Raw genomic sequence first — 24,533 nt, forward strand, 5'->3', positions numbered from 1 at the left:
AAACTGTTGGAATCTGCTTTGCTTAAGCACTGGCTGCTGATGGAATTTGTAGCTGTTAAATTAAAGATAATTGCAAGCTTGGGAGGGCTGTGTGGTGACTACCAGAGGGGGTGGAATACGTGCAAGAGAAACATGCAACAGAGATTAGCATTAGTGGTGGGATCTGGGAGAGCTGGGAAATGAAAAAAGCCTTTTCCCTTCCTCGTGGCCGAGATCCTCAGGAGATTAATTGCCTCTCTGAGGTTCTGTGTCTTGTCTGAGGCCTTTCCCAGGGGGTGTGGGGATGTGGCTGGAATTGGGTTGGAGGTGCTGAAGGGTCCATCTCAGAGGTGGCCAGCCCTGGAGACAGAGGCTGTGTTGTGGGGTGAGCCCAGCACCTTCCACTGACACCTGAGTGCTGCTGCTGGACCCTGGGAGCCTCCCGTAGCTCCTGAAGGGAAACATGCCTTTAGTGACACGGTTTAAAAGGAAAAGGCCTGACAGCAGTTGTTTCCATGACAACAGAAAGAATTGCCTGCAATATTTCAGCTCATCAGCCTGAGAACAGCCTGATTGATAGTTACGTACGTGTGGTAGGGAGAGAGCAGGAGAGGGGTGAGGCCAATTATATTGCACTTTCCTTGTCCTTGAAGGCTTGTGGCCACAGCAACTGTGGAGGGCAATTTTTCCTTGCTTTTTGTGTTTTCCAAGTGAGGATGACCTGTGTGTCCCTGGGAAGCACCAGTGCAACCTGCTGGCTGTGAGTCCCTGACCTCCCTGTCCCAGGCTCAAAGCCTTTGCCAGGTGTGCAGGGAATGATGACTCCCTGGCTGGTACATAGTTATTTACACTGCAGAGAATATCCTGGAGGAGAAGGAGAGAGCTTGGTAAATGTTTCCAGAATAAGTGATCTGCACTTGGGACATTCCTCTCTTCCCTGACTAACGGGGCAAGAGGCAAGACATATGTTGGTTTTGGGATGGTCTCAGAACTATCCAGGTTTCAGGAAACCCATGGGGGGCTCAGTGCATCTCCCATTGCCAAAGAGCTTAAAATCAGCGCACCTTCAGTTGGTACCCATTGGCAGGATTGTAGCATTTTTGGTTAGTAGCCCCTGGAAGATGTATTTTGGAGAGGATATTTGAATGTTCCCTTAAAAATAGATCCCCAGAGACAACAGATACCAGCCTGCTGCTCATGAGGGAGGCTGTTCTCCTGGCTCCTCTTGGGGTTTCTTGATGATGCTTTTGCTTTGCAATATGAGCAGAAACATTCAAAATAGAAACATTGTGGTGTGATAAATGGAACAAACCTACAAGAATCTGTGATGCTTTGTGATCTCTCCCTGGGACACGTAAATGGTGCCATTTACAGCAGTTTGAGTGTGTGCCACCCTCTCTGCCTTAGTGCTCTTGGTGCAGCTCTGGGCCCTCTCTTTGCCCTCACCTGCAGCTGCCCCTCACTTCAGGGGGACACTTGGCCTTGTACCCCCCAGCTGGGCAGGGCCCCAGGCTGTGGCTGCCACTGCCATATGACTCACCTTGCCTCCCCTTTCTGCCCCTCATTTCCCAGCTTTCAGTCAGTAACACCCCACTGGAGGACAAGAGATGGGACCTCATAATGCCATTGTAGGATGCCAGCAGTTGTCAGTAGTCATTGGCAGAGTCCCGGGGCAGCAGGCACAGCCAATGTCCCTCCAGGGTGGGACAGCAGGCACACACAGCCCGTGTCCCTCCAGGGTGGGACAGCAGGCACACACAGCCCGTGTCCCTCCAGGGTGGGACAGCAGGCACACACAGCCCGTGTCCCTCCGGCGTTCCTGTGTGCGGTGTCGGGCTGGGCGGGGCCAGGACACCGGAAAGGGCTGGGGGAAGCTGCTGCTGCTGCTGCCTGGGGAGGAGCCTGGAGAGGCTGCTTAGCCCCAGAGACCCATTACTTCTCTTCCCAGCTGGCCGTGAGTGAGTTTTCCCATGCTTTTTTTTCCTTCCTCAGAGGTATCCCAGTACTGTCAGTCTGTGCCATCAGGGACAGAGCCCAGCAATAATTCACTGTGGATGCAGGGGTGGAACTGTCCTTTGGGCAAGAACAGGACTAATTTTTTTCTCCCCAAACCTGGGGTGCATGTAGTGGCTTCATGCCAAGGCAAAGATGACTAAAAAGACCTCCCAAACAGGTTGTGGACTGACTGCTCCTGGCCCAGGAATTAATTTCTTTGTGTAGGAACTTGTCAGCCTGCTCTGCATGGTTTCTGTAACTTTCTTACTCTTTCTCAGATGAGTTCAGAGTCTGTATTGGATCCTCAGCAAATCCAAGCTTTTGACCAGCTCTGCCGACTCAACCGAGGCACTTCCCGAGTACGTACCCGCTGTTTTCCTTCTGCTGTCAGACTGGTGATGGGCATTTTTCCTGTGGCCAAGCCAGACAGTGGCACTGGCAAGCGAGGGCTCTGGCTTTTCTCTGGGGTTTGCTCTAGTGCTGGCACTTGGCTGTGGCACACTGCAGGGCAGCCATGCTGGGGGAGCCACTGGCAGGGAAACTGTGAGAATGGCTCTGGCTTTGTGGCTGGGCCTGACAAGTGTCCCTGGTGTGATCCTTTGTGGATTTGTAACTAAGCTTCCCTCTAGACACTGTAGCTCCTGCAGTGGCTGGGAACACTCCCTTCTTCTATGCCCCTGATGTCCCAAGGAGAGCGCAGCTCCCTCTGTCCCTGGCATTTTCTGCCTCCTGCCTGTTTTGGCTGTAGCTGTTGGCACTTTCAGTTCTTTCTGGCTTTGTCTTTCAATTATGTGACTTCAAAGCAACCTAAAGACCCCTGGAGAGTTGTTCAGTTGAGGACTGGTGACCTGCACAGAGTTCAGTAGGGTCCCTCCATGCCATCCATGCCCTTGGCTTTACCTGGGTTAAGGTTTCCCTTGCTGCAGCAGGGACACAGTGACACCCTGGGCTCTGTGTCCCTGCAGGAGTGTTCCTGGGGTGACCAGGGGTTTTCCTTGCAGCTGGCTCTCCTGACGGAGCTGGCACGTGGTGACAAGCACGGGCTGCTCAGCATTTCCCACGGGGACCCGGCCACCAGCAGCGTCTTCCAGAATGAGAACTTCCAGCTGCACCTGATGCCCCCTCCGCTGGCTGAAGAGTAGCTCCTGCCCTGGCTGCTCCCAGGATGTGGTGCTGGGGAGTCTTCCCACCACAGACGGGATCTTCCCCCACACCACCTTCCCAGAACTCGCTGTGCTCACCCCCCCTGGGCACTGGTAGGTCGTAGCTGGTGATGCCCCAGCTCTGCTTTGGCAGCTGTGGGGCAGCTGGGCTGGAAGCTGGAACTCTGGGACAAGCCCCAGCATGCTGGGGCACAGGGAGGGCTGTGCTGACCCAGTGGCGTGGCAGCAGCAGGAACTTTTCCAAGTAACCAAATCAGCTCTGCCCTGCTGGAGGAGCCTGTCCTGTGCCCAGAGGCCCTGTGTCCCTGTGCTGTGCTGGTTCTGTGGCTGGGGGCCACACCAGAGTTCTGTGTTCTGCTAAAAGCAGCTGTTGTGGCAAGGCCTGGCCCTGCTGTCTCATGGCAGCAGCCAAGGGGTCTGAGGGCACAGAATGGGCAAATCTGGAGAAGGCCGAAGAATGCAGGAAATGACCACCTGTGTGAGCAAACTGACCTGCACACTCTGTGTTCTACCAACCCATTAAAGAGGCCCTTGGTTGAACTTCCTGTGACTTCTGCATTTCTGTGAGTGGGCTGCTGGTAAGAGAAAGATACATCTTGTGCCTGTGGGTGAAGCTCAAACCTCCCCTCAACTCATACCTGTGTTGGGGATGAGAGGGAGTGTGTGTGTAAAAAAGGTGCCTCATGCCCTTGGAGGCTGCAGGGAGTAGGGGGTGGTTGTGATGGTCACTGATGGTCACAGAACTTTTAGCAACTGTAACCCACTGTTGGAGGGGTTTCTGTCTTGTCACACACACTCCTCTTCCCCCTGCTCACTTTAGCACTGACACTTGGGTGTATTGGGGTGCCCTCGGGGTCCCAGCTGCTCCCAGAGCACAGCACCAGGTGGGTGTTGCTGTCTCTGCACACAGAACTCCTGTGGCTGATCTGTGCAGAGTTCATAGGGAATGGCAGGAATATGGAGCAGCACAGCTGCCTCCAAGGAACACTGAAGCACCAGGGGTTGTGCAGAGCTCACCTGGGTAGGAGCAGTGCCAGTGCCCTGGGGTGCCTTGTGTGCTCACCTCCTGCCCATGAGCAGAACTACCATGGGATGTGTCCAGCCTGCAGCCACACCTGGGCTCAGGTAAGTCAGGGAGCTGAATTTGGTCATACATCAGATGAGTGAGAGCTGGGCCATGAGGCTGCCCACCAGCCCCAGCACTTACCAGGGCCTGGTGTGCTGCCCTTGGTTATTCTTTTCGTCTGCCTGGCTCTGGGGCTGTGTCAGGGGCTGCCATCTGAAGCTGTGAGCAGCCCTTCCCTTGCTGGAAGTCCCGCAGTGCTTCTCTCTAGCATGGAAAGCACACAGGCAGTTAGGACGAGCAGAAGGCCAGTTGTTCAGTATTTTATTCAAGAGGAAATATACACACACCTCTCCCTGGCAGGGGGAGCAGCCAGCCCAGGGCATGTTTGTGCAAAGGAAGGAGCCCAGTGTTCCCTGGGAGCGCTGGGAGCCGGGTGTGTGATGGAGCAGGAGATCCCCGCGGCTGGGCCCTGCCCGAGCGCTCTCCGGCAGCCCCGGCACTCCCCAGAGCGCTGCTGACGTTTCCAGGAACAACAGAAGGAAGAGGCAGCTTATTGTGCTTAAGACATCTGAACAAATCCTGGGTAGGAGACACAGCTTGTGGGTATTGCTAATTACTTACAGTTAAGAAAAAATGGATCCTGATGGGGACAGGACCCTGTGGGCCCTGTGGAGTCTCTGCCACCAGCACCCCCCGAGGTCACTGTGCTCCCAGCCTGTGCCCAGGCAGGGCTGCAGCTCCTGCTTGCCTGCAAACAAGGTGAGCTGTGCTGGGCAGGGGTGTCCTGCTCACGTTCCCTGCCCTTGGTGCCCCAGGGAGAACTGGTGAGGAGCCCCCTGCCCTTGGAAAGGCCATGCTGCGCCAGCCCACCCTTCCTGCCTGGGAAGGAGAAGCCGCTCCCAGGGGAGGAAGAGCTTTCCTCTTTCTGGGAGGAAAGCTCAGAGGCCAGGCATGAGAGTGAGCTCATTCAACTCTCCACTCAGGTTACAGTTGAAAGGTTAAATATGAATAAATGCTGTAGGTTTATACATAATGTTTCCTTCTACCTATGGAACGTGTCTGAATGGTCCAAAGACACCAAAAATGTTGTTAGAAACTGCAGTTAGCCAAGAAAGACAACCCCACTCTTAAAAACAAAATAAATCCTATTTAGTCTTACTACAGCCTTTGTTAAATGCCCTCAGAAAAACAGAGTATTTTCAGGTGCCTTGTGAGAATGTATCTGTTCATGCAATGGCCCAAGTTCCTCATTTTACAAGCATTGCACATTTTTATGTAAGTCATCAAAACTATAAAACCTATTATTTTTGTCTGAAAGTGTTAGTCTAAAAAGTACAGCATTACTTTATATTCACCCATGGAAACTCCTAGACGCGCAAGTGCACAGACATACACTGTTGCCTAAATGTCTTCTAAAGATACTGATTACAAAGTGTATAAAATTGGGAATACATTGTCAGGATACAGTGAGAGATGAGCCACCCTCTACCACAGACTATAATCTAGGATCAGTCACTAACTGTACACGTTTTTACAGCCTTGGATTCACCAGGGACTTCTGAAATGCAAACAGCAACTACACAAAGAATGGCAGTACCACTGCAGGAACACAGGAGTTACTGGCTCCAGCTCCATGGAGCTGGCTGGAATCTGAGTGACATTTTTGTTTCCTTCAAGCAGGGCTGAAACTGAACCTCCTGTGAGACAGCTCCACTACCAGCTGGGTGAGGGAGCCCTGCTCTAAACCTGCTCCTGGACTGGGAGTGATGGAGCAGGAGCCAAAGCCTCCTCTCTCCACTAGGATGACCTTAGGCTCTATCTTAACTAGCTCACATGCCACTGAGACCGTGGGCCACCTCCCAGGGGCATCTCCACGCCGTCCCCAAGCTCTGCCGACACAGTGGTGTGGCTGGTAAAATTCTCTTTGTTTAAACTTTGTTATTCTTCAGGCAAATGCAGGCCCTGAGGCCATTTGGTCCTGAGTGTCTGGCACCAAAGAGCCCAGGAGGAGGCAGAGGCGGAGCCGAGGGCGGCTGTTCGGAGGTAGTCGCTTCCTTCGCCTGTCCTGGTACTCCCCAGTCCAGTGTGGTATTGGTTAGATGGCCATGCCCCACCTCTGCCTGCTCCCCCTCCTGCCCAACTGCAAAAGCCAGACCCCCTTCCCAAGATCCAGGCAGAGAAAAGGGACCGGGTGGATTCAGGCAACTCATCCCCTCCAGAGCAAGACCTGCCTTCTCAGGAGATTTCAGAGCCTGGCCTACCTCAGCAGCTGCTTGGTGCATAGCCTGGAGAAAAGTTGGAGGCACTTTGTGCATTCTCTAGCTTGCCATTCCAACCTGCTGGAAGCTTGGTGCCGACAGCCTTGGAGAAGATCGCACCAGCACTAGGGAAGGGGCTGGACAAGGTGCCAGGACAGACAGAGACAGGAGGAGCCTTGTGTAGCTGTTTGAGAAAGACTAAGGGCACCTCAGTTTGCTGCTCCAGGTGTGCACCCCCCATGCTCTGAGGGACCCCTGCCAACAACCCGACAGGTGGAAACATCTCAAGTGGCACATCCTCGTGTGAGAAGTTGTGTGTGGGGTAACCCAGACCAACAAAAGGGCCTATTTCTGCTAGAAAAGTCTTAAGATTTGTCACTACCTTACGTGCAGACGTGGGAGAGCTGATCAGGCTGAGAACATGTTAAAATTACTCAGGCTGCTGCTAGTTCACCATGTGTAAGTCCTGTGACCGCGCTCCCATGACAGGAATCTGAAATATCAAGTGCACTGGAAAAAAGGGATTGTCAGAAAAAACAGAAAATAGAAATACTACAAAAGCAACATTACTGAGAAGGAAGCGGACTGAGCCGATGCCGACTTGTGTGGTCACACAGTGGTTTCTATAGTCTCAATCACTTCCATCTCGCACTGCGAGGGCGACAGGAGCGGGCATTCGTCCGGCTCCCAGCTGCTATCCGGGCTGTAATCTTCCTCTGAGCTCAGCTCGGCCACCCCCTCCGTGTCCTCGTCACACGACTCCATGTAGTGAACCCCCACGGCGTTGATGCCGGAGTCCTCAGAGCTGGACGGGGACGAGCAGTGCTCTGGTTTTGGTGTATTGCTCTCCTTTGTGATTAAGGCGTTGCGGACGGAGCCCTCGTCGGGCTTTGCCCTGTGCGGGGCGGGCGGCTGGCGCTGCACGTAGCACATCTTGCCGTTGATGCACTTGACGCGGTAGTTGTCGATGAAGAGGTCGGCGATAGTGCAGAACTGCGGCGCCTCGGGTGGCAGCGGCGGCTGGAAGGCGGGAGCGAACTTGAGGAAGTGCTCGGTGAGCGACACCGAGATCTGGATGGTGTTGGGGGACTCCCGGGGCCGGACAGGGATCTCGGTGCTGGGGAGCTGTTCCACAGGGGTCATGGGCTGGTAGACGTATTTACCTGTGGGGACACAGAGGAGCAGCGTTTAAAGGTCTTTGAGTTTGAACAGAAGCGATGACGTCGACACCCTTGACACCACCAGCAGTTCCCTGCTGGCAGAGCTGCTGCTTCTCTCATGGCCTCTCCAGGTATGGATCCTCTGACACCTAATGCTGCAGGTAATCACAACCTCCTGTACCCCAGTGCTGCTCCCCTCCCTGACCCCGCCTTGAGGATTGCTGGAGGACATGACTAACTCTGGAGAATTAATTCCGGGGCACAACTCCATAGCCATGAAGTGGGAAAGATGCCAAGTCTGCCCACCCTGCCTTCTAGGAGGAAGAAAATGGACAAGATTCTCAGAGGCTTTTTTCCCCCCACTGAACATCACATGTAAGTTCTAGCTTACATCTTTGCTACAATGATCAAAATTTTATTATATTACTATTATTGCAGTGAGTCTCCTTGTCTGTTCTTTGTTTTTGGGGACTAAATCGTATTTTTCCATATTATAAACCAGAAGCTCATATATTACTACAATTAGAATTTTAAGGCAGAAAATAAGGGAATTTCTAAGCTTTTGGCATCTTGATTATCTGGTTAAGTAGTAAGAAAATAGGATTATGTTGGTTATATTGAGCAGAACAAAGTGTGAACTGAACATCTTCACTAACAGAAATAAATAAGAGAGCAGAAAATTGGGACTATGTCAGGAAAAACTGAGAAACCCGAGGCTATGCCTAAGACTGTAAAATGCTGCATTTTATTTGCATGAAGCTTCTGAAAGATTCATGTCTCCCCAGGGGCTCATCCACTGGGAAAGCACAAATTTCCAGAAGCCTTGTGAGTAGTGGGGCTGCCGGAAGAGTTCAGCTGCACGCGCTGCAGATCCTGCTTTGCACAGGCAGCAAATGCACCAAAGCACGGAGGGGCTGTGTGGGTGCCTGGAGCTCTCCAGGTGAGGGGCAGAAAGCTCCTGCAGAAAGGAAGGCAGAGTGCTGGTGTGTTTCCAGCTCACAGGTAAACGCAGCCTTTCCCCCTGAATTACCCATTCCTTTGGAGCACCGCAGAATGGCTCGCCTTGGGAAGGACCTTAAAGACCACGGAGTTCCCATCCCCCTGCCGTGGGCAGGGACACCTCCTACTAGGCCAGGTGGGTGTAAGCCCCAGGGCAGGGCTCGCTCTCCCTGCAAAGCCTCTCGGCAGCAGAGAATCCCCCTGGGGCCGGGAACGCGGGTGCTGCCGGTGCTCCGGGGCCCACGCACAGCCTGTGCTCTGCCAGCTCCGGGATGTCACCGGGCAACCTCGAGCACCGGGAAGGCCCTTCCCACCCCTCAGTGCTGCTGGAAGGGAAACGGGTCACGTGAAAACCGTCTGGGATCTCCAATCCCCGTAGCCGAAGGACAGGGAGCACGGCAGAAAGGCCACAGAACCGGAGGAAGAGCTCTGGAGCGTGGGAGAGGCTCCAGGCACGGCGAGGGAAAAGCCCACCCCTGTGCCACGGGAGGAGAGAGTAGACAGAGCTGGCAGCAGAGGGAAGTGTGTGAACAGCTTTGACCAGCTCCCCTCGAATACCTCATCCAGTGTTTTCTCCCTAGGATCTGTGCAATGGTAACTGCTGACAGAGCCACGGGGAAAGCTCAGTGACAAGAAATGAAGCTTTCCCCCTGTCTGCTTATGGCTGGATGACAGAAAACACAAAGCCATCCTCTCCACTTGCCATCTCTGTACCATGGTGTAGCTCCTAAACCTGCTGTGACTCAGAGGAATGAGTGTTGGCATCCAGCAGCTGCATGCTCCAGCCACAGGCAGAGCACAGCTCTCACTCCTCCAGCACAGATCCTTGGTTCTGGCGTCTGTGAGCAATGGAGTCCCCTCAGAGGTTTCTCAAATCTTGTGGACAGAACTTCCCTGGAAAGCTCCTCACCCTCACAGCCACAGCAGCAGCCCACGGCTTCCTGCCATCTGCTGCTTCCCAGAAATCCTTCTGTGAAATTAGTGAACATTAAATATGCCACTGCCTTGCAAAGCCCCACAGCTGATGATTACTGTGCTGCTGGCTGGGATAGTGTCTGATAAATTCAGCTCATGGAAACTGAAGTGCAGCCTGCCCTTGCCTGAAACCACAATGCTCTATTTATCCATAGATTTGGAGGGCTTCTGTGTGGGCTCCTTTGACAACCAATGATAAAATACAACCAGATACTGGTGAAAAACATTTCTTCAATTCAATTCTGTGCTGCCTCTATTTGAAGAGTCCAAGGAAGGGTCCAGTGAAGATTTTACCAGGATGAAGAAAAAAGGTCTCAGTACAACAGGACTCTGTTTTTCCACTTAAAACAGTCACCACGTGCTGGCAGAAGGCTGAGGATGTTGGGAATAGAAAGTAATGTATTTAAGCCAAGGACGCTTACAGCATGGGCATGGAATGGTAAAGCAAAGACTCCTCAGTTTGACTTTTTTGGTGTTTGTTTTTTCCCTTTTGGGAAAAGAAGAAGAGCAGTGGCCAGGTCAGCCAAGGAGTTGCTGGGAGCTCAGCTGGTTGTTTCTCCACTGCAGCCACACAGCAGCTCCCTGCATGTCTCAGGACTGCCCTGCTGGCACTAATTCCAGAGCAGGAGCAAAGAGCACAGGATTTCAGAGCCAGTCTGTGCGGCCTCACAGGGGCTGAATCGTTCCTCACGTTCCAAGGACAAGCTCTGCCACGGTAAAGCAGGAACCAGCCAACACACAGCAAAGAGAATTTTCTACCTTAACTGATTTCTACATCTCTTTAGAATTCTGGTACAAGTTTGTCAAGTCTTAGCGGGTTTTAGAGGGAATTTTAAACAGATTAAACTTGTCTCAAAACATGACCAGGTGCTCAGAACTGGAACTGTCAGACTGGATCGTGGATAATGCTGAGCTTACAGCCTCTGTTACCACTCCTCACCCTACATAATGCATGGAAACTCATCAGCCAGGATGCAGCCTATGAAAAATAAATGCAGAAATTAGAAATAAGATTGCCTCCCCCCCTGCAGCTTGCAGGCTTTTTAACTAGAAATGCCCCTAGAAGCCCAAGTCCCCAGGTTCTCTTATAATCCATCTCAATCTGATCAAATACCTGAGGAAATCAACAGCAACATTTTTGCTGACTCTGAACAGCTGGAAACAGTCTGTGATAAAACAGTACTTTGAGCACCTATTCTGCTCCATCCCATCTAATACACTAGCTCAGAACTTGTTGCCTATTTATTCCAAGTCAGTTGAAGAACTCTGTGACTGCACTGTGCTGATGAACACTCCTGTAAATGACTGTTCTGCACAAATACTGATGCCACACAAGACACCACATCCAAAGTTGTTTCCTGGGTCACTTCCCCACCACTACCTGTGTGGAAGGCGGTGAAGGAAAAATACTGCACGTGTCAAACACGTCTAAAAATCAAACTCCAAATCCTGTGAAAAGCAATTTGCTGCATTTGCAGAAGTTTGCGAAGTTCTTGTGCACTCTAAGAGCTGCTGTGAAGAGGTGTCACAGTTCTGGCTCTGCACTTCCACCACCGTGGCAGAAGGGCTCAGGGGAAACAAGAGCCTGCTCCCCCCTCCTGGAAATAGTGTGAAATCAGGCTCTGCCAGAACGACTGCCATGGTAAGTCTTGGATGTCCATGACAGCCACTGGCTGACAGGTGAGATGATGAAATGAGAGACCCAGAAATAGGTCTATAGGCTACACTTAACCATTTGTCCTCCTGAGCCTTATCCCCCACCCACACTGCTCCTTTCTCTGACTCCTTGAAGTGACAGCAGCCTGTGCACAACTAGAAAGGGACAATTGTTTCTCTGTTTCTTCACTGGCCCTTGTGCCAGCACACAAACCAAATCCTCAGGGACCTGGCACAGGCTACAGCCAACACTCAACTGCAGAACAACTATTCAACTATATCCAAGGAAGTGAGTGCTGGGCAGTGCTCATCTCCCTTTTGCTCTGTGCACAGAAATAGGATTTCTACTGCCAAATCGGATGGATGCTGTTCCCAAAGCCTTGGCTCACTCCATGCCTCCAGTGAGACTGCCAGCAGGCTAAGGCAGGATCCAGCAAAGTAGGGAGCTCTATCATCACCTGCACATCTCCAGCAAACTCAGGCAACTTGGAAAATTTTTCATGTTTGTGGCACTAATAAGCAGAACTATGTGGCTGATTGACTGGAAGCTGTATTGTAGAGCCTTCTGCTTCCATAACCCCAAATCAAGCTTTGAGAACCAAACCACGAGGTCATTTCTCTCTGATTTTTTGCTAATTGGGCAGTCTGCATGCATCTTCACCAAACAGACACAAACCAGCAGCAATTTCTGTGGCTAATATGAAATAACTTAAACATGAAATAAGCAGAGGTGTGGCTGGAAAATTTTCTTTTCCACTTCCCTCCATCCCAGCACTCTGGTTTACCTCTAACACTCATTAATGAGCTTGACATATTGAAAAAAAGAGTCCAGCATTCAGGAGGGAGGTTTCCTAGAACAAATTCTCACATTTTACCCTCTCAAATGAAGGACTTAGTCCTAATAACTAACACCATGAATTGCACTGCACTTCAGAAAATGGTAAGAGAGAGCTGTGGATTTTACGAGTCTAAGTCAGCAATACATACCATGGATATTTGTTCACATGCAAGGCATTTAGATGTCTATTAACTGAAAGATAAAAGCTTTTTTTCATATGTATTCTTCCCCCTGCAGCTGCTGGAACAAATATTTCTACAGCCTCCCATCTGCCAGCTCATCTATCTCCAAAAATCAGCAAGGTTAACAAAGACCTGCTACTTGGCAGGTTAGGAGCTGCTCCTGTGTGGGCTGAGCCCTTGTGGAAGTGCCAGGCAGAGGTGGGCTGGAGGTGAGCTGGCTCTGATCCCAGGGGAATCTCCGTGCCTTTGGCTGTGGAGGATGCTCCAGAGGGGCTGGAGCTGTGACCCCAGGCACAGTCCATGGCTGCACAGGCCCCCAGTGAGGGTGTGGAGGGATGTGTCCTGTTCACCAGCAGGGAGCTGCTCCCCACATACTGGTGACTTGGTGCTGCCTGAACATACACCTGTGTAACAGCACCAGTAATCCTCCTTGTGAAGTCCAATGGCATCCTCACTCCAACTGTGCCAGACTTTGCTATTGCCTCTCACAACTCTGCCAAAAAATTCAGCTCACACAGGAGGGGAATTGGTCCCACTATGAAGAACATAAAACCCTCTAATTAAATACCACACAGCTCTGAAGGACTGAAGGCAAAGGAAGCATTCATAATGCATGTGTGACAGGAGACAGCATTGCCTTGGAGGGGATCTGCATTATTCCAAGGAGTGCTCCCTGCACAGCTGTTCTGGGTATGGAAACCTTGGAGATGAGCTTCTCGAGCACTGGCTTTGCTCACACAAGAGAGAGAGAACAACTGAGTGCTCTTCCAGCAGCATTTGTTCCACATCTCCTGGGTGGGGCGGGAGAGCCAAGTCTGGCTCTGGGGAAGCACCAGGTGGATGTGCAGCTCTCTGCCAGGTGGTGACAGCTCTGAGCAGGAGTGGCGCCCTGCTGCCAGTGCTGGCACAGTGGCCCTAGGACAGTACAGAAGTTGTCACACCCAGCTGGGCTTCCAGGCTCCCCAGGGCAGTGGATGGCACAGGTGTGCCAGCCCAGCCAGAGGGCATGGGAAGGAACCAGGTAGGATTCACAGCTGGCACAGCAGAACCTTGGAGCAAGGGAGGGTTTCCTCCTTTACAGCCTAAGGCAAAGCTCCCTGCACATCCTGGACAGGTTTATGGAGGGCACTCAGCATCCTCAGCCTGCTGGAGGTGCCCATCACACCTGTTTGTTGCCAAGTACCCAGCAGAGTGGAATTCCATCGGGAAGTGGGATGTTGGGCTGAGTACCCACCTGGGGTCATGGCCCTCCAGCCCTGCCAGCTGAACAGTGGACAGAATGACTGCTCTGGCTCTCCTCCTCCTCCCTCCAGTTACATGCACAGTTTGGAACCACAAACCCTTGCAAACAAAGCTTGCCCTACCCATAAATACTTGCCAAGGACTATCAAAACTCCAAACCACACTTAGAGCACAGTTCTAACTTTTCCAGAGGGGTGACAACAAATGGAAGAAGAAACCCAGAGCACGTTTACAGATGGCACGTGTGAAAAACTGCATTGCTCGCCCAGTCTGCACTTCTTTGTGATGTATGGAATAGACATCATGTCATATCCAGCAAATCCTCATAGGCTGCATGGTGAACAAAAGATGTGGAATGAACCACCAGAGGAAATGGAAAACATTTCAGGACACTGAGGCACTGCCAGATTGACAGGCTCAAGCAGAGATGAACTGGGCCACTGGTGGTTATAATAAAGCATAACTGAAATGATTGTCCACCTTGAAGAAGCCTTGTAGATAAAGATTTGCAGCATCTCAATGCAAATGATATTTCTGCCTTGCACTTTGTCCAAACAACTTTGAAAAAGCACAGAGATTGCTCAAACAAATTTCTGGTGGGGAGAATGCAAGCAGAACATTCCACATACCTGCAGGAATTCTGGCAGAAATAGAAGGCCCAGTAAGGGATCACAGAAGAGACTCCAAGGGCACAAATCAACTCAGCAAAGGAACAACAGAAAAAGCAGCCACACACCAGGACCAGAGCAGGCTGGAAGTGCAGCAGGAACGGCTGGCAGGCTGTGCCACTGCAAACAGCTCCTTCTCACAGAAGCCCCTCCATCTGAGCACTAATGAATCCATCCCATTCCAGACCCCATCCAAGCACAAGGAAGAACCAGTCCAGCAATGTTTTGGCAGTGGCTGCCTAGGAGCAATTCCATACAGCTGCCAGCTCTCTCCTGTGGAGGTGTTCCCTCCCTGCTGTACAGCCAGACAGCTGTGCCAGCCCCTGACTCAACGCTTTTCACAGGAAACCAGCAGAGACAGGGAAAAAATCAGGAAGTTTTTCCTCATCAAATTTGTATTTTAATGCCCTTTTGTCTTGATCTGTTTTAAATACAAAAAGGATCATGACAGTACATGCTGTGAGCTGTCTAAGCCTTTGAGGAGTTTCTGTGCACATCAGCTTAAGAGCAGGTAACGCTTAAATGCAAACAGACCCTGGAGCTTCCTCCATCATCCCTGCTCTTTACTCTCATTGCTTACATGGATTTACTGGACTTAAAGAAAAAGCAACCCTGAAGGCTTGAGAGATGCAGCCATAAACCCTCTTAAAGGGGCCATATTTGCTCACTAACCATTGTAAGGGAACAGAATACCAGCACCCAACAAGGCAGTGAGCAGCAGCACACACCACATGTGTGTTCTGGAGGAGCTCTTTCCTTTCAGTAGCTGGAGAATGTCACCCATACCACAGGTGCTACTAACCCCAGCTCCATGCTGGGTTCCAGAAACACAGAAGTATTGGCATGGAAAGTGTGGCACAGCCCTGGTTACCTCTGCCAGCACAGCAGCTGGGCAACACTACCCAAGCTCTGAATCCAAGGATTTTCATCTTCCAACATCCCTTCCAAACCCACCCCCAAAGGCCAGAACAGCCACTTCTTACACATTCCCCTGAGAAATTTTATCCCCCAAGTTACACTAGATATTTTTAAAATTCTGTAGAGAAAATAGCAAAAAATGGCTTAGTGCTAAATATTTATTCTACAACCCCATCCCTGAGCACCATCTGCTCAAGCTTCAGCAGCCCATGGTTTCCATGCAGCCAGTCAGTGTACTGACAGGGAAACAAAGCAACATAAGCACAGCTCCATGTCAAACTACCCAGAAGACCATGGCATTGCCTAGAAATCAAAGGGACTGGAGACAAGATCCAGTTGTCTTCAGGTGTGTGGTATGTGCTGCAGGGGGCACCCTGAGCCTCTGCATATGATGGAATGCTTTCTTGGGAATTCTTAAATAAGCAGAACAGCTCACCAGGTCCTTGAAGGAAAAGCCCTCTCCAAAAACCTTCACTTTGCACCCACAAGGGACAGCTGGGGCAGGAGGTTGGGACTCACAGCTTGGAATAGACACATCTCTGTGGCCACAGTGTTTTCCTGCTGGCTGACAGGAGAAACAATGGCCCATGGGACGTGCTGTACCTGTGCTGATCCCTTCCTGTGGCCAGAGCCCAGGACCTGCTGACACATCATCTGTGCAGTTGCTGTGTGGGAGCAGGAGCCTTCAGGCTGGACAGCACCACATTCTTCAGCTCCAGCGCTGGGAACAGGATCCTTATTCCCAATACACTCTGTTAGGGTTAGGAACCCTGTGCTGTTCCTGGTGCCTCATGCACATCTCCATTCGCATGCCATTCAAACCAAGCTATTTCTGTCACAAGCCTCTAGAGAACCCATTTCTGGGGATTTTAAAGGATGCTCTCCCTGCTTGTGCACAAAACACATCACCACCTGGAGCTGAGGAGTGCAAGTATGGGCACCAACACTCCCCTTGGAGGGGTATGGGATCCAGCAATGCTCTGCATCAACACATAGAAGCCCAAGTACCAGCACTGGAGGTGGAGCAGGTGGATATCACATTCAGCCATTGTGTCACACAGTGCCACTGCAGGCAAGTGACTTGGAGCACCTGGACAGCGCAGCTGGGAGCACAAACAGCTCTCTGCTGTGAGCCAGTGCTGGCAGAGGTGAGAGCATCGCCCCCAGCTTCACATCCAGAGAGGCAAGATCCCACAGGACCAGCTGCAGAATGGCTCCTGTGCCAGCAGATCAAGGTCTAGTGGCACAGGAAGGAAAAACAAAGCAAAAGGTGAGTGTCTCCTTCCATCTGCCCTGCCCACAGCTGGGCTAATGCTGGTGGGCTGCAGGAAGGCTGCAAGAGCTGGTCAGTCCACCCTGTCAGTCCAGCCCCAACCTTTCACCAGGGAGTGAGTGAGTGAGTGAGTGAGTGAGTGAGTGAGTGAGTGAGTGAGTGAGTGCGTGCAAACACCTGGAGTGGGGCTCAGGCTCGGGAAAGCACTGAAATCCAACCAGGCAGCTACACAGCATGGAGCAGCCAAGCACTCTGCCTGCAACAGTTACAGGTGAGCACCAGCATCATGTGTGGCAGGGAGAGGGACAGACAGAGCCTGGCACAGCAGGGAGTCATTTCAGGGCTGGGTGCAAGCACACAGCCAAACAAGCAGCTTCGAGAGCAGACGTGTGGGCTCTCAAGCTCCGCAGCCACCAGTGAGAACAAGAATACAAATGCATGCCTCTTGCTGAAATTGTTTTACAACGTAGGTTACATATAAATTCCAACTGTTACATGGCCTAAATTAAAGTGTGGCTATGTTAAAAACAAGACCCAGCTGCCAAGCAATCAGTTTTCACTTTCCCAGTAGGTTTTTGACTTCCCTCTATGTGAATATACTCAACTATTGGCAAAAACATCTCCAAATGGCACAAACTGCACTTCTTGAGTTCTGTGATCAGTCACTACATAAAAATTGATTAGTGGAAGAATCAAAGCCATTATGAAAACATACTCTGTATCTTGTGGGCAGATAAATTCATAGAGGTGCTGGAAGAAAAACCACAACACATTAAACCAGGGTCACTTTATATGCAGAGAGAGAGATGCTGTACCTGGAATCCCATCTACTGCCAACCAGCTTTTGCATTAGTATAAGCTTGTGCCATCCATCAGCAGCTAAGCCCACACTGTCACAGCTCTTGGGAGTTTGGGAACATCTTACACTGTTTGTGAGTAAAGCATTTTGTTTTTTATCCTTTACAGAAACACAAATTTCTAGTAGAGCCTCACCAGTGTGCAGAAATAAGTTACCAAGGCTGGCAGTGAGTCATGAAGTGTACAGCAGCACTGTTAAATCGAGAGCCATTACATAAGAACACCCCAAGATGCCCCTGCTCTATAAGGCCAGCTCTGCTGGTGCAGCAACATGAGCGGTGACAAAACGTGTTCCTGATGAGCACACAGGTGCTGCCAGGAAACTGGAGATCCTGTGCCAAGCACCTGAAAGGCCCCTTCAGTGCTTCCAGCAGACCTGAGCAGTGAGCTCAGCAGACCTCAGGATGGAAGTCACAGCCAGGACAATCTTGTGACTCAGTCTCGTGGGACAATGCAAGGCTATGACCAGAGGCTGCCAGTTAAGACCCATGAAACATCCATCAAGAGCCACAAGGGGAAGGATATGACAGCAGGCACTTTTGCATTGGGCACTGGCATTAAGCAGGCTCACAGACCAGGCTGGCAAACAGATTCCCTCACCTGCAGAGTCCAGGAAGGAAGCCACACGCTCACCACAGGCACAGTGCTCCATGCAGATTTTATCTTTAGCCTGTTCCTCTGCAGTGACAAAAGTGCCAGCAGCCTCTCACCAGCAGGAGCACAGGCCCAGCCATCACCGTGCAGGGTTCAGGACACCCTGCATTCACAGACAACCCCTCCAGCTGAAGAGAGACAAGATTAATGAACTTTTTCTTCAGAAGAACTAGCTTCTGGTAGGAAACATCCCCAGCCCTGTCCTTCCAGGTTTCTCAAAATCAGCACTTAACTCTTCAAGCAGCCACAGAGGAAAGGTGTCAGTTATCTGCCACTCTCAGAGGCTCTTACCAGCAGATCATTGAGTTTGGGGCAAGCAGATAAAATTCTTTGTGAATTATGCCTCTCAGGTGGACAGACAGATTTAAAAACAGCCTCTGTATAGTCATGCATGACAAAGAGATTTTGGCTGGCAGGAAGTGTTTTGGTACACAGGTCCCTTTTTCTTTGACTTTTGGAGAAAGAAGTACAGTGATTTCTGTTCAATCACACATGAGCTGTACAAGAGTTAGTCCTATGAGACACACTAAGAAAGTAGCCTGAGTTCAGAGATTTTCCAGTGGTCTAATTCCGTTAAATGATATCTGCACCTTTGTTAATAATAACAGAACATGCATGTCTCTAAACATTATAGTAAGGATTCAAAATGAGTGGCAGCAGGCTCTTCCAGAGGCGCTGACATTCCCACAGGGTACAAGGAATCAACACATGAGTTCTCTTCTCAATGGTACATTCATACTATGATTTCCAGATTATAACTAAAACCTGAGGAACAAAATCCCATCCAGGTCTGGAATAGTGCATCCATAAAAACTGGCAGTGTTTTCCCTTAGAGTAACACTTCAGAATATCAGAATATATTAAGCTGACATTCCTTCCTTCGTTGTGTACAGCTTAGTGAAACAAAGCTGGAATATCATAGCTCTTCAAAATACAGGTGAAGAGAAGATCTTGCACAGCCACAGGCAACAAATCCTCATTAAAAGTCTTTTCCCATTACAAGCTGCAACATTCACCATTCTGCAGCTCCTGCCTGGCACTCAGCATAATGCCTTGCTCTGTGCACAAACATTCTGTCCATACATGGACTTAACAGGATGAATGTTCAAATCCTTTTCACAGCAGAAGTAAATTAAAAATGCCTATTTGTCCCAGGATTTGTGTCATTCTCCCTCTAGACCAAGCTGTGTTTTCTGGGAATTCCCAGCCCTACTGCTCCTAGCCCCACTACTCCACTCCACTTTAAACAAGAGTTTTCCATGAAGAAAAATGCATGAGCTCCTCCAAATACTCAGAATTTCAGACACAAGCATGTTACAACTCCCTTTCCCTGTTTATCCAACAAATCAGTCATCAGGATGTAGTTTTGCCCTGTGGAACAGTACTGCTGGAAATTCAAGCTGCCCTCCCCACTGCCAGGCTGGCTGCTTCCAGTGCACATCCCCATCTGCAGACAGGGACACACAGAGCACTGCTGCCCCTCTGCTCCCTCCTGGATGTGGAAACGAGTTTTACAACCACCAAAAGCCAACATGAGGAACACCCACTGGAGTAAGAGCAAGGCTTTTGGAGATGCACAGTGCATGCTGGGCTGCAGAGCACCCCAGGACTGTGGCTGGTCCTCCAACATGCAGGGATCGACAGACACTGGCTGCAGGCAGGCACAGCTCCTCTTTAGACCCCCAAGCCCTATCAGGATGCACCTGAATTCCTCCCCATACCATCTCAGCTCACTTACCAGCTCTGTCACAGCAAAACAGGGCTCCCTCACTGATTCTCTCCTCACAATTCTGACAGGCAGACTGGGGTCTGAATAATTACATGGGCTTGGGAGATTGTCAGAGCCCCTGCTGATGGCTTCTGGAGAGGGGCAGAGACACCTTGGAAATGCTGCACACATCACTGTGTGGCAGGGAAAAATGCCTGCACCTGGGCCAGGTGTGTACCTGCCAGAGAGCAGGCAGGAGCTGCCATGGACACACACCACATCTCCCTGGAAGAGGTTTAATCAAGGATGGCCTTGACAGAGAACTTTCACCAGCTTTGTGCGACAGACAACAAATGCGTTGGTTTAAAAATGTTATAAAAGAAAGGCTCTAGCGATTCAAGCAGAGGAGAATGTGAGGAGCAATATCAGCTCAGAGCACACCCAGGTGCAGTGACCGTGCTGATTTGGCTCATTCCCTGGCTGCAGCTATGGGCAATGGATAAGGGATAGCCCCCTCCCCTGGCCAGCACACAGCTGGGACTGATAGATCCCAGTCACAGGAGCTGTGCCTCTGCTGGGTGCCCTCAGACACTGAGAGGAAGCAACGGAGCTCTGAGAGCCAAGAGAAACCCTGGACTGCCTGTTCAGGTGAACAACAAAATGTAAATATACTCTAGTTCTACATTCCCAGGATATTGCTAGCATGACCAAATTTAGAGAAGCCCTTCTCCCCAAAACCATCCAGCAAACACATGCCCTTTGTGGCATGCCACCCATCACACAAAGCCATTTTCTCCTCTTAGCTGAAAAATGACAGTTCCTTGGATCTCTTGCCAGGCCTGCCTGACCTCTGCAGAACCTGCCAGCTCTGGCTGCAAACTCCAGCCGAGCAGTGCCATAATTTGTGATGCACGCCAGGGAGCAGGAAACTAATCCAAGGCACACCTGCAAGTGCTATCCACCACCCAGCAAACTGCAAGGGAGGGGGAGCAGGTGTATTTTTAAAAACCTTTCCTGCCACCACGATCTTGTTCCTTGCCTGAGCCTAGCAATATGTTCCCCTCCTGGGCCCCCAATGGAGATTTTACACTTTCCCCATGCTTGGTTTGTTTTCTTGTAAAGGTTTCAAACAGCTGAACCTGTAAGAGTGGTGGTACTGAAATTTATTTGCTGCATTTACTTTTCAATATAAGATATGCAAGAGGCTTTAAGGAGCTAAAAGCTTGCTCTTTTGATGCTGAATTTGGGGGGGGGGAGCATAGAAAGGCTAATACAAGGTGGCACAATTACTGTCTATTGATGCAACTGCTGTGGAACCACGATTCATCATGTATTATTGATAATTGCAGCATAATGTACCGAGGGGTTTGCAGGGTGGTTAACAGAATGCAAGATATTCAGATTACAAATGAACCCAGTTGCAAGAGAATGCTCTTAATTGTATCAAGCATGATGCCTTCTCTCACAGTTAATTCTTAGGAAGTAAAATTAGCAAAAGTCAAAGTCCTGCTGTCAGGTCAAGACAGATGCAACCCCGAGGATCTGATCCTTTCTGACATAAGCAGGTACCACCTCAGAGCCAGCAGCCTCACAGCCAGCATCAGTGCAAATCACAGCTGCAGTGGAAATCCCGAGGTGAGGAAAGGGAGGCAGGCACCTTGCTGCAGACCTGCCTCTGGCATGTTTTCTCTGGCTCTGGAAAAAGTAGATCAGAGTAATTTAAGGCTCTCAGCTTGCATCTAACAAACAAAACCTCCCAAGGCTGTCAGAGGGGAGGAAGGTGAACAGGGGGCTGCCACCCTGGCAAAGGGAATGTGTGCAGGACATAGAGCAAGCAGGAGAAATGTGTAGTGGGACAAACATGGGGCTGAAGCAAAAACACCTCCTGGGCCAACACCTTCTTCCCTGCTGGGAAAAGGACTCCGAGGCTTGAGCCTTCATCCTGCTTTCACATGGAGACTGGAGTCAGCACAGCCTCCTGGCAGCACCCAGGGGAGGGGTGTTGAGGACAGTACAGCAGCAGGGACAAGGTGTCCCTGCACTCCTGGGCAGAGCCCAGTGGCTCCAGTGACACCCAAGGCACCCCAGCACCCTCCCATCCCAGCCCTCCCAGGCACACCCATCCTGCACGTTTTTCATGCACCTCTTATGGAGGCTGTAGCTGGGTTCAGAGATCCCCAGGCACGGGAGCGCATTAGAGACACACTGCCTTGGGAAATCTGCTCCTCACCAAGCCCAGAACAGACTGAAAAGGACCTAAAATGAACTCCAAGCTTAGACACACAAGTCATACAGGCAACCAGGGCAGCTGAGGCTCTTGGAGCTGTTTGGATACACCAGTCAGTCTCTGATCTCCCTGGCAGCTATTATTGCCATTTTACGGACAGAGAAACATCGGTGGTAAAGAGAGTGCCTCCAGTACTGCTCACTTCCGAGCATGCCAACCACAAGGGCTTTGGGAATTCAGGCTGGGTCCTTTCTCAATTATTCCTTCCATAGCCAAGCGGCTCTGCAACGCTAAATTGCTCCTGTCACTGAAGTAAGCAGATGTGATCCTGAATACACATGAGGAGACAATCTACTCATCATGGCATGGTGAGTTTTTGTAATTTCTCAGTGTAAGTGCACTTTAACTGAGTTGACATTCTCGAGGACCTTGGCCACTGATGGAAAATAATACTTCAATGGCCCTTTTAATTGATGTAGAGTTTCCTGTTCCCCAATACAGCTCTTAAGAGTCACAGAAAAGCACTTTCAAGAACCCTTTGAGGATTCCCAAGTCAGTATTACAGCATTGCGTTTATGCAAGGTAACTCCCAATACTGTTTAATTACATCTCTGACCTCTATACAATTTCCCATTATAGACCTCATTCTTACCCCTTTTAAGTCCAACTCAACTCATTCCACAGGAACAGGATACAAAGAGATCCTTAGCTCTGAAATTTGCATTAGGAAATGAGGGGCAAGAAGGGAGCGCACTTCACCATGGCTTTCAGAAGATTAAACAAGGCAGTGAAGTGTGTGACTTCCTTTAAAATCCTCCATTTAAAATCCTGGCTTCTTGAGGCAAAAGTATCTCAACTTTTCCTTAGCCATAAAGGAGGAATTGAGAAGGAAGTCTGTACTTCTTGCAAGCGCTATAACTATTTTTAAATCTTATAATTGCCACACAGAAGCAAAGGGTTGGATGGGATCTCAAGTGGTCTTTCCAAGAGGGAAGGAGCTCCATGTAATGCCTAAGAGACACCAGTCTAAGCCTTCCCTGAAGGACGATGACTCTTCACCTTCTCAAGTACTCTGTTCCCCTGCTGCATTTCTCTTTCTAGTTACAATATTTTCCCATATGAACCTGAACTCTCCTGGGTCACAGGTAAGAGATACCTGGTTATCTGCCATTTCTGTGCAGAGGAGGACTCGAACACAGCTGCTCTGCAAGGCCACCTTACACTTTGCAAAGATCATCAGCCCTTCCCTTCTCCCTCCCTCAATCTTTTACAGCCCAAACAACCCTTTCTTTTGCACCCCCTTGTAAAGCATATTTTTCTAAGCTGATCTCTTGTGATCTCCTCCCCAGTTCTCCTACAGCTCTATAAAGTGCAACGCTCAAAGCTCAGCCCATCAGCTTGGTTTCCTCATCACTGAGCTGAAGAGACTAATTAAATTGCACTCTTGCCATGCTCCTGGTAATGTATCCCAAAGCGAAGGCTGGGGTTCTGGGTTTGGCTTTTCTGCCACACAGCCCTCCTGCTGCTGAGGCAAAGCAGTTTGTGATCCATCCTAATCCCCAGATTCCTCTCTGAAATCGCTTCTTCAGATGTTCCAGTTCCATGTTTGACTTCCCCATCCCAGGACCATTCCCAGATGATTTTGGATAACATCTACAGTTTATAAGCTTCACTTTGAGCTCTGATCCAGAGTGCTCATAAGCTTTTATATCTTGATGGTGGCCACAAATAACTAAGACCAAGGAAATGTTGGGAAGAATCTACGTCAGAGCCTTTGTGTTACTGATGAAACACCAGTGTCCCTGTCCCTGCGCAACAGGTGACTGTGGCACCTTCTCACCCAGCCAGTTGTGCCACACAGTACTCAGGGCACAGACAGAAGAAAACCTTTTGTCCTGAACTACTTTCAAAAGAACCCCAAATCAAGGCAAAATTCCTGAAATGCATATTTAATTGATATAGAAGTTTGCATTCAAACAAAAGCTGGCTTTTGGGGCAGCCCCCTTTCCCTGTGAAACAAAATTTGCAAAAAGTCTGTGTGAAGGGGAATCCGTGAAGGTGACTAAATTGCAAGGAGAGATGGCAATGGCAATGGATTTAAAAGGAGAATGGGATATCAGGAGTCCAGGGACACCCTCAGCAGCACCAAGTAACCCTCACATAAGGGTCCAGTGTTAACCTTGACCATCCAAGCTTTAAGATCTCCAGAACACAACACGACCCAAGTACATTTCTCCATCACCATTTCCTGACCTCGCATCAACACGCTGCTGGGAAAGCCTGCTGTTCAAGGCTCTACGTGATTAATTATTCATCAAACTATGTTTGGACATCCACAGTTCAATCTCAGCCTCCATGATTAGATACATCAGGATCTTGAATACTGATATTAAAGTCGTTGGGCGCCTTTTCACCAGAGTTGGCTCAATACTGGATTTTGAAGCTATCTGCTATATATAGCCTAAAGCAGTTACCTCTCTACTCAAAGGGGTTTATGCTTGTAAAAAGAAAACCATTAGCACCGAGAATGAAGTGGCTGGTGCGAAGGACAGCGGTGCCCAGCCAATGCCACAGCCCACCGGCCGGCTCAGGGGGAGAGGGGCACCGGGACTCCAGGCGCCGAGAGAACTCTCCGGGCATCGCCGCTGCCGCTCCTACGGAAGCAGCACCCGAGGTCAGGGTCCCAGTGGGGCCGCCCGGGCACGGACAGCTCC

General features: G+C 50.3%; 2 protein-coding genes across 4 annotated transcripts in view; one reads left to right on the plus strand and one right to left on the minus strand.

Annotated features, from left to right (window-relative positions):
* VPS8 (VPS8 subunit of CORVET complex) overlaps nt 1-3,680 on the plus strand; it is a 65,130-nt gene extending 61,450 nt beyond the window's left edge. For all 3 annotated transcript variants that reach the window (XM_031060334.1, XM_031060336.1, XM_031060335.1), the window contains 2 exons: nt 2,253-2,333; nt 2,976-3,680. In XM_031060334.1, the coding sequence (XP_030916194.1) occupies nt 2,253-2,333; nt 2,976-3,116 (222 nt within the window). In that variant the 3' untranslated portion in view covers nt 3,117-3,680. The remainder of the gene's footprint in view (nt 1-2,252; nt 2,334-2,975) is intronic.
* Nucleotides 3,681-4,507: 827 nt separating this feature from the next.
* CUNH3orf70 (chromosome unknown C3orf70 homolog) lies at nt 4,508-7,630 on the minus strand. The gene has a single exon (XM_031060344.1). The coding sequence runs from the start codon at nt 7,602-7,604 to the stop codon at nt 7,071-7,073; it is 534 nt and encodes a 177-aa protein (XP_030916204.1). The 5' UTR covers nt 7,605-7,630; the 3' UTR covers nt 4,508-7,070.
* Between the last annotated feature and the right edge of the window lie 16,903 nt (nt 7,631-24,533).

Source organism: Geospiza fortis, unplaced genomic scaffold, assembly GCF_000277835.1.
Source record: "Geospiza fortis unplaced genomic scaffold, GeoFor_1.0 scaffold118, whole genome shotgun sequence".
In the NCBI taxonomy this organism is placed as follows: domain Eukaryota; kingdom Metazoa; phylum Chordata; class Aves; order Passeriformes; family Thraupidae; genus Geospiza; species Geospiza fortis.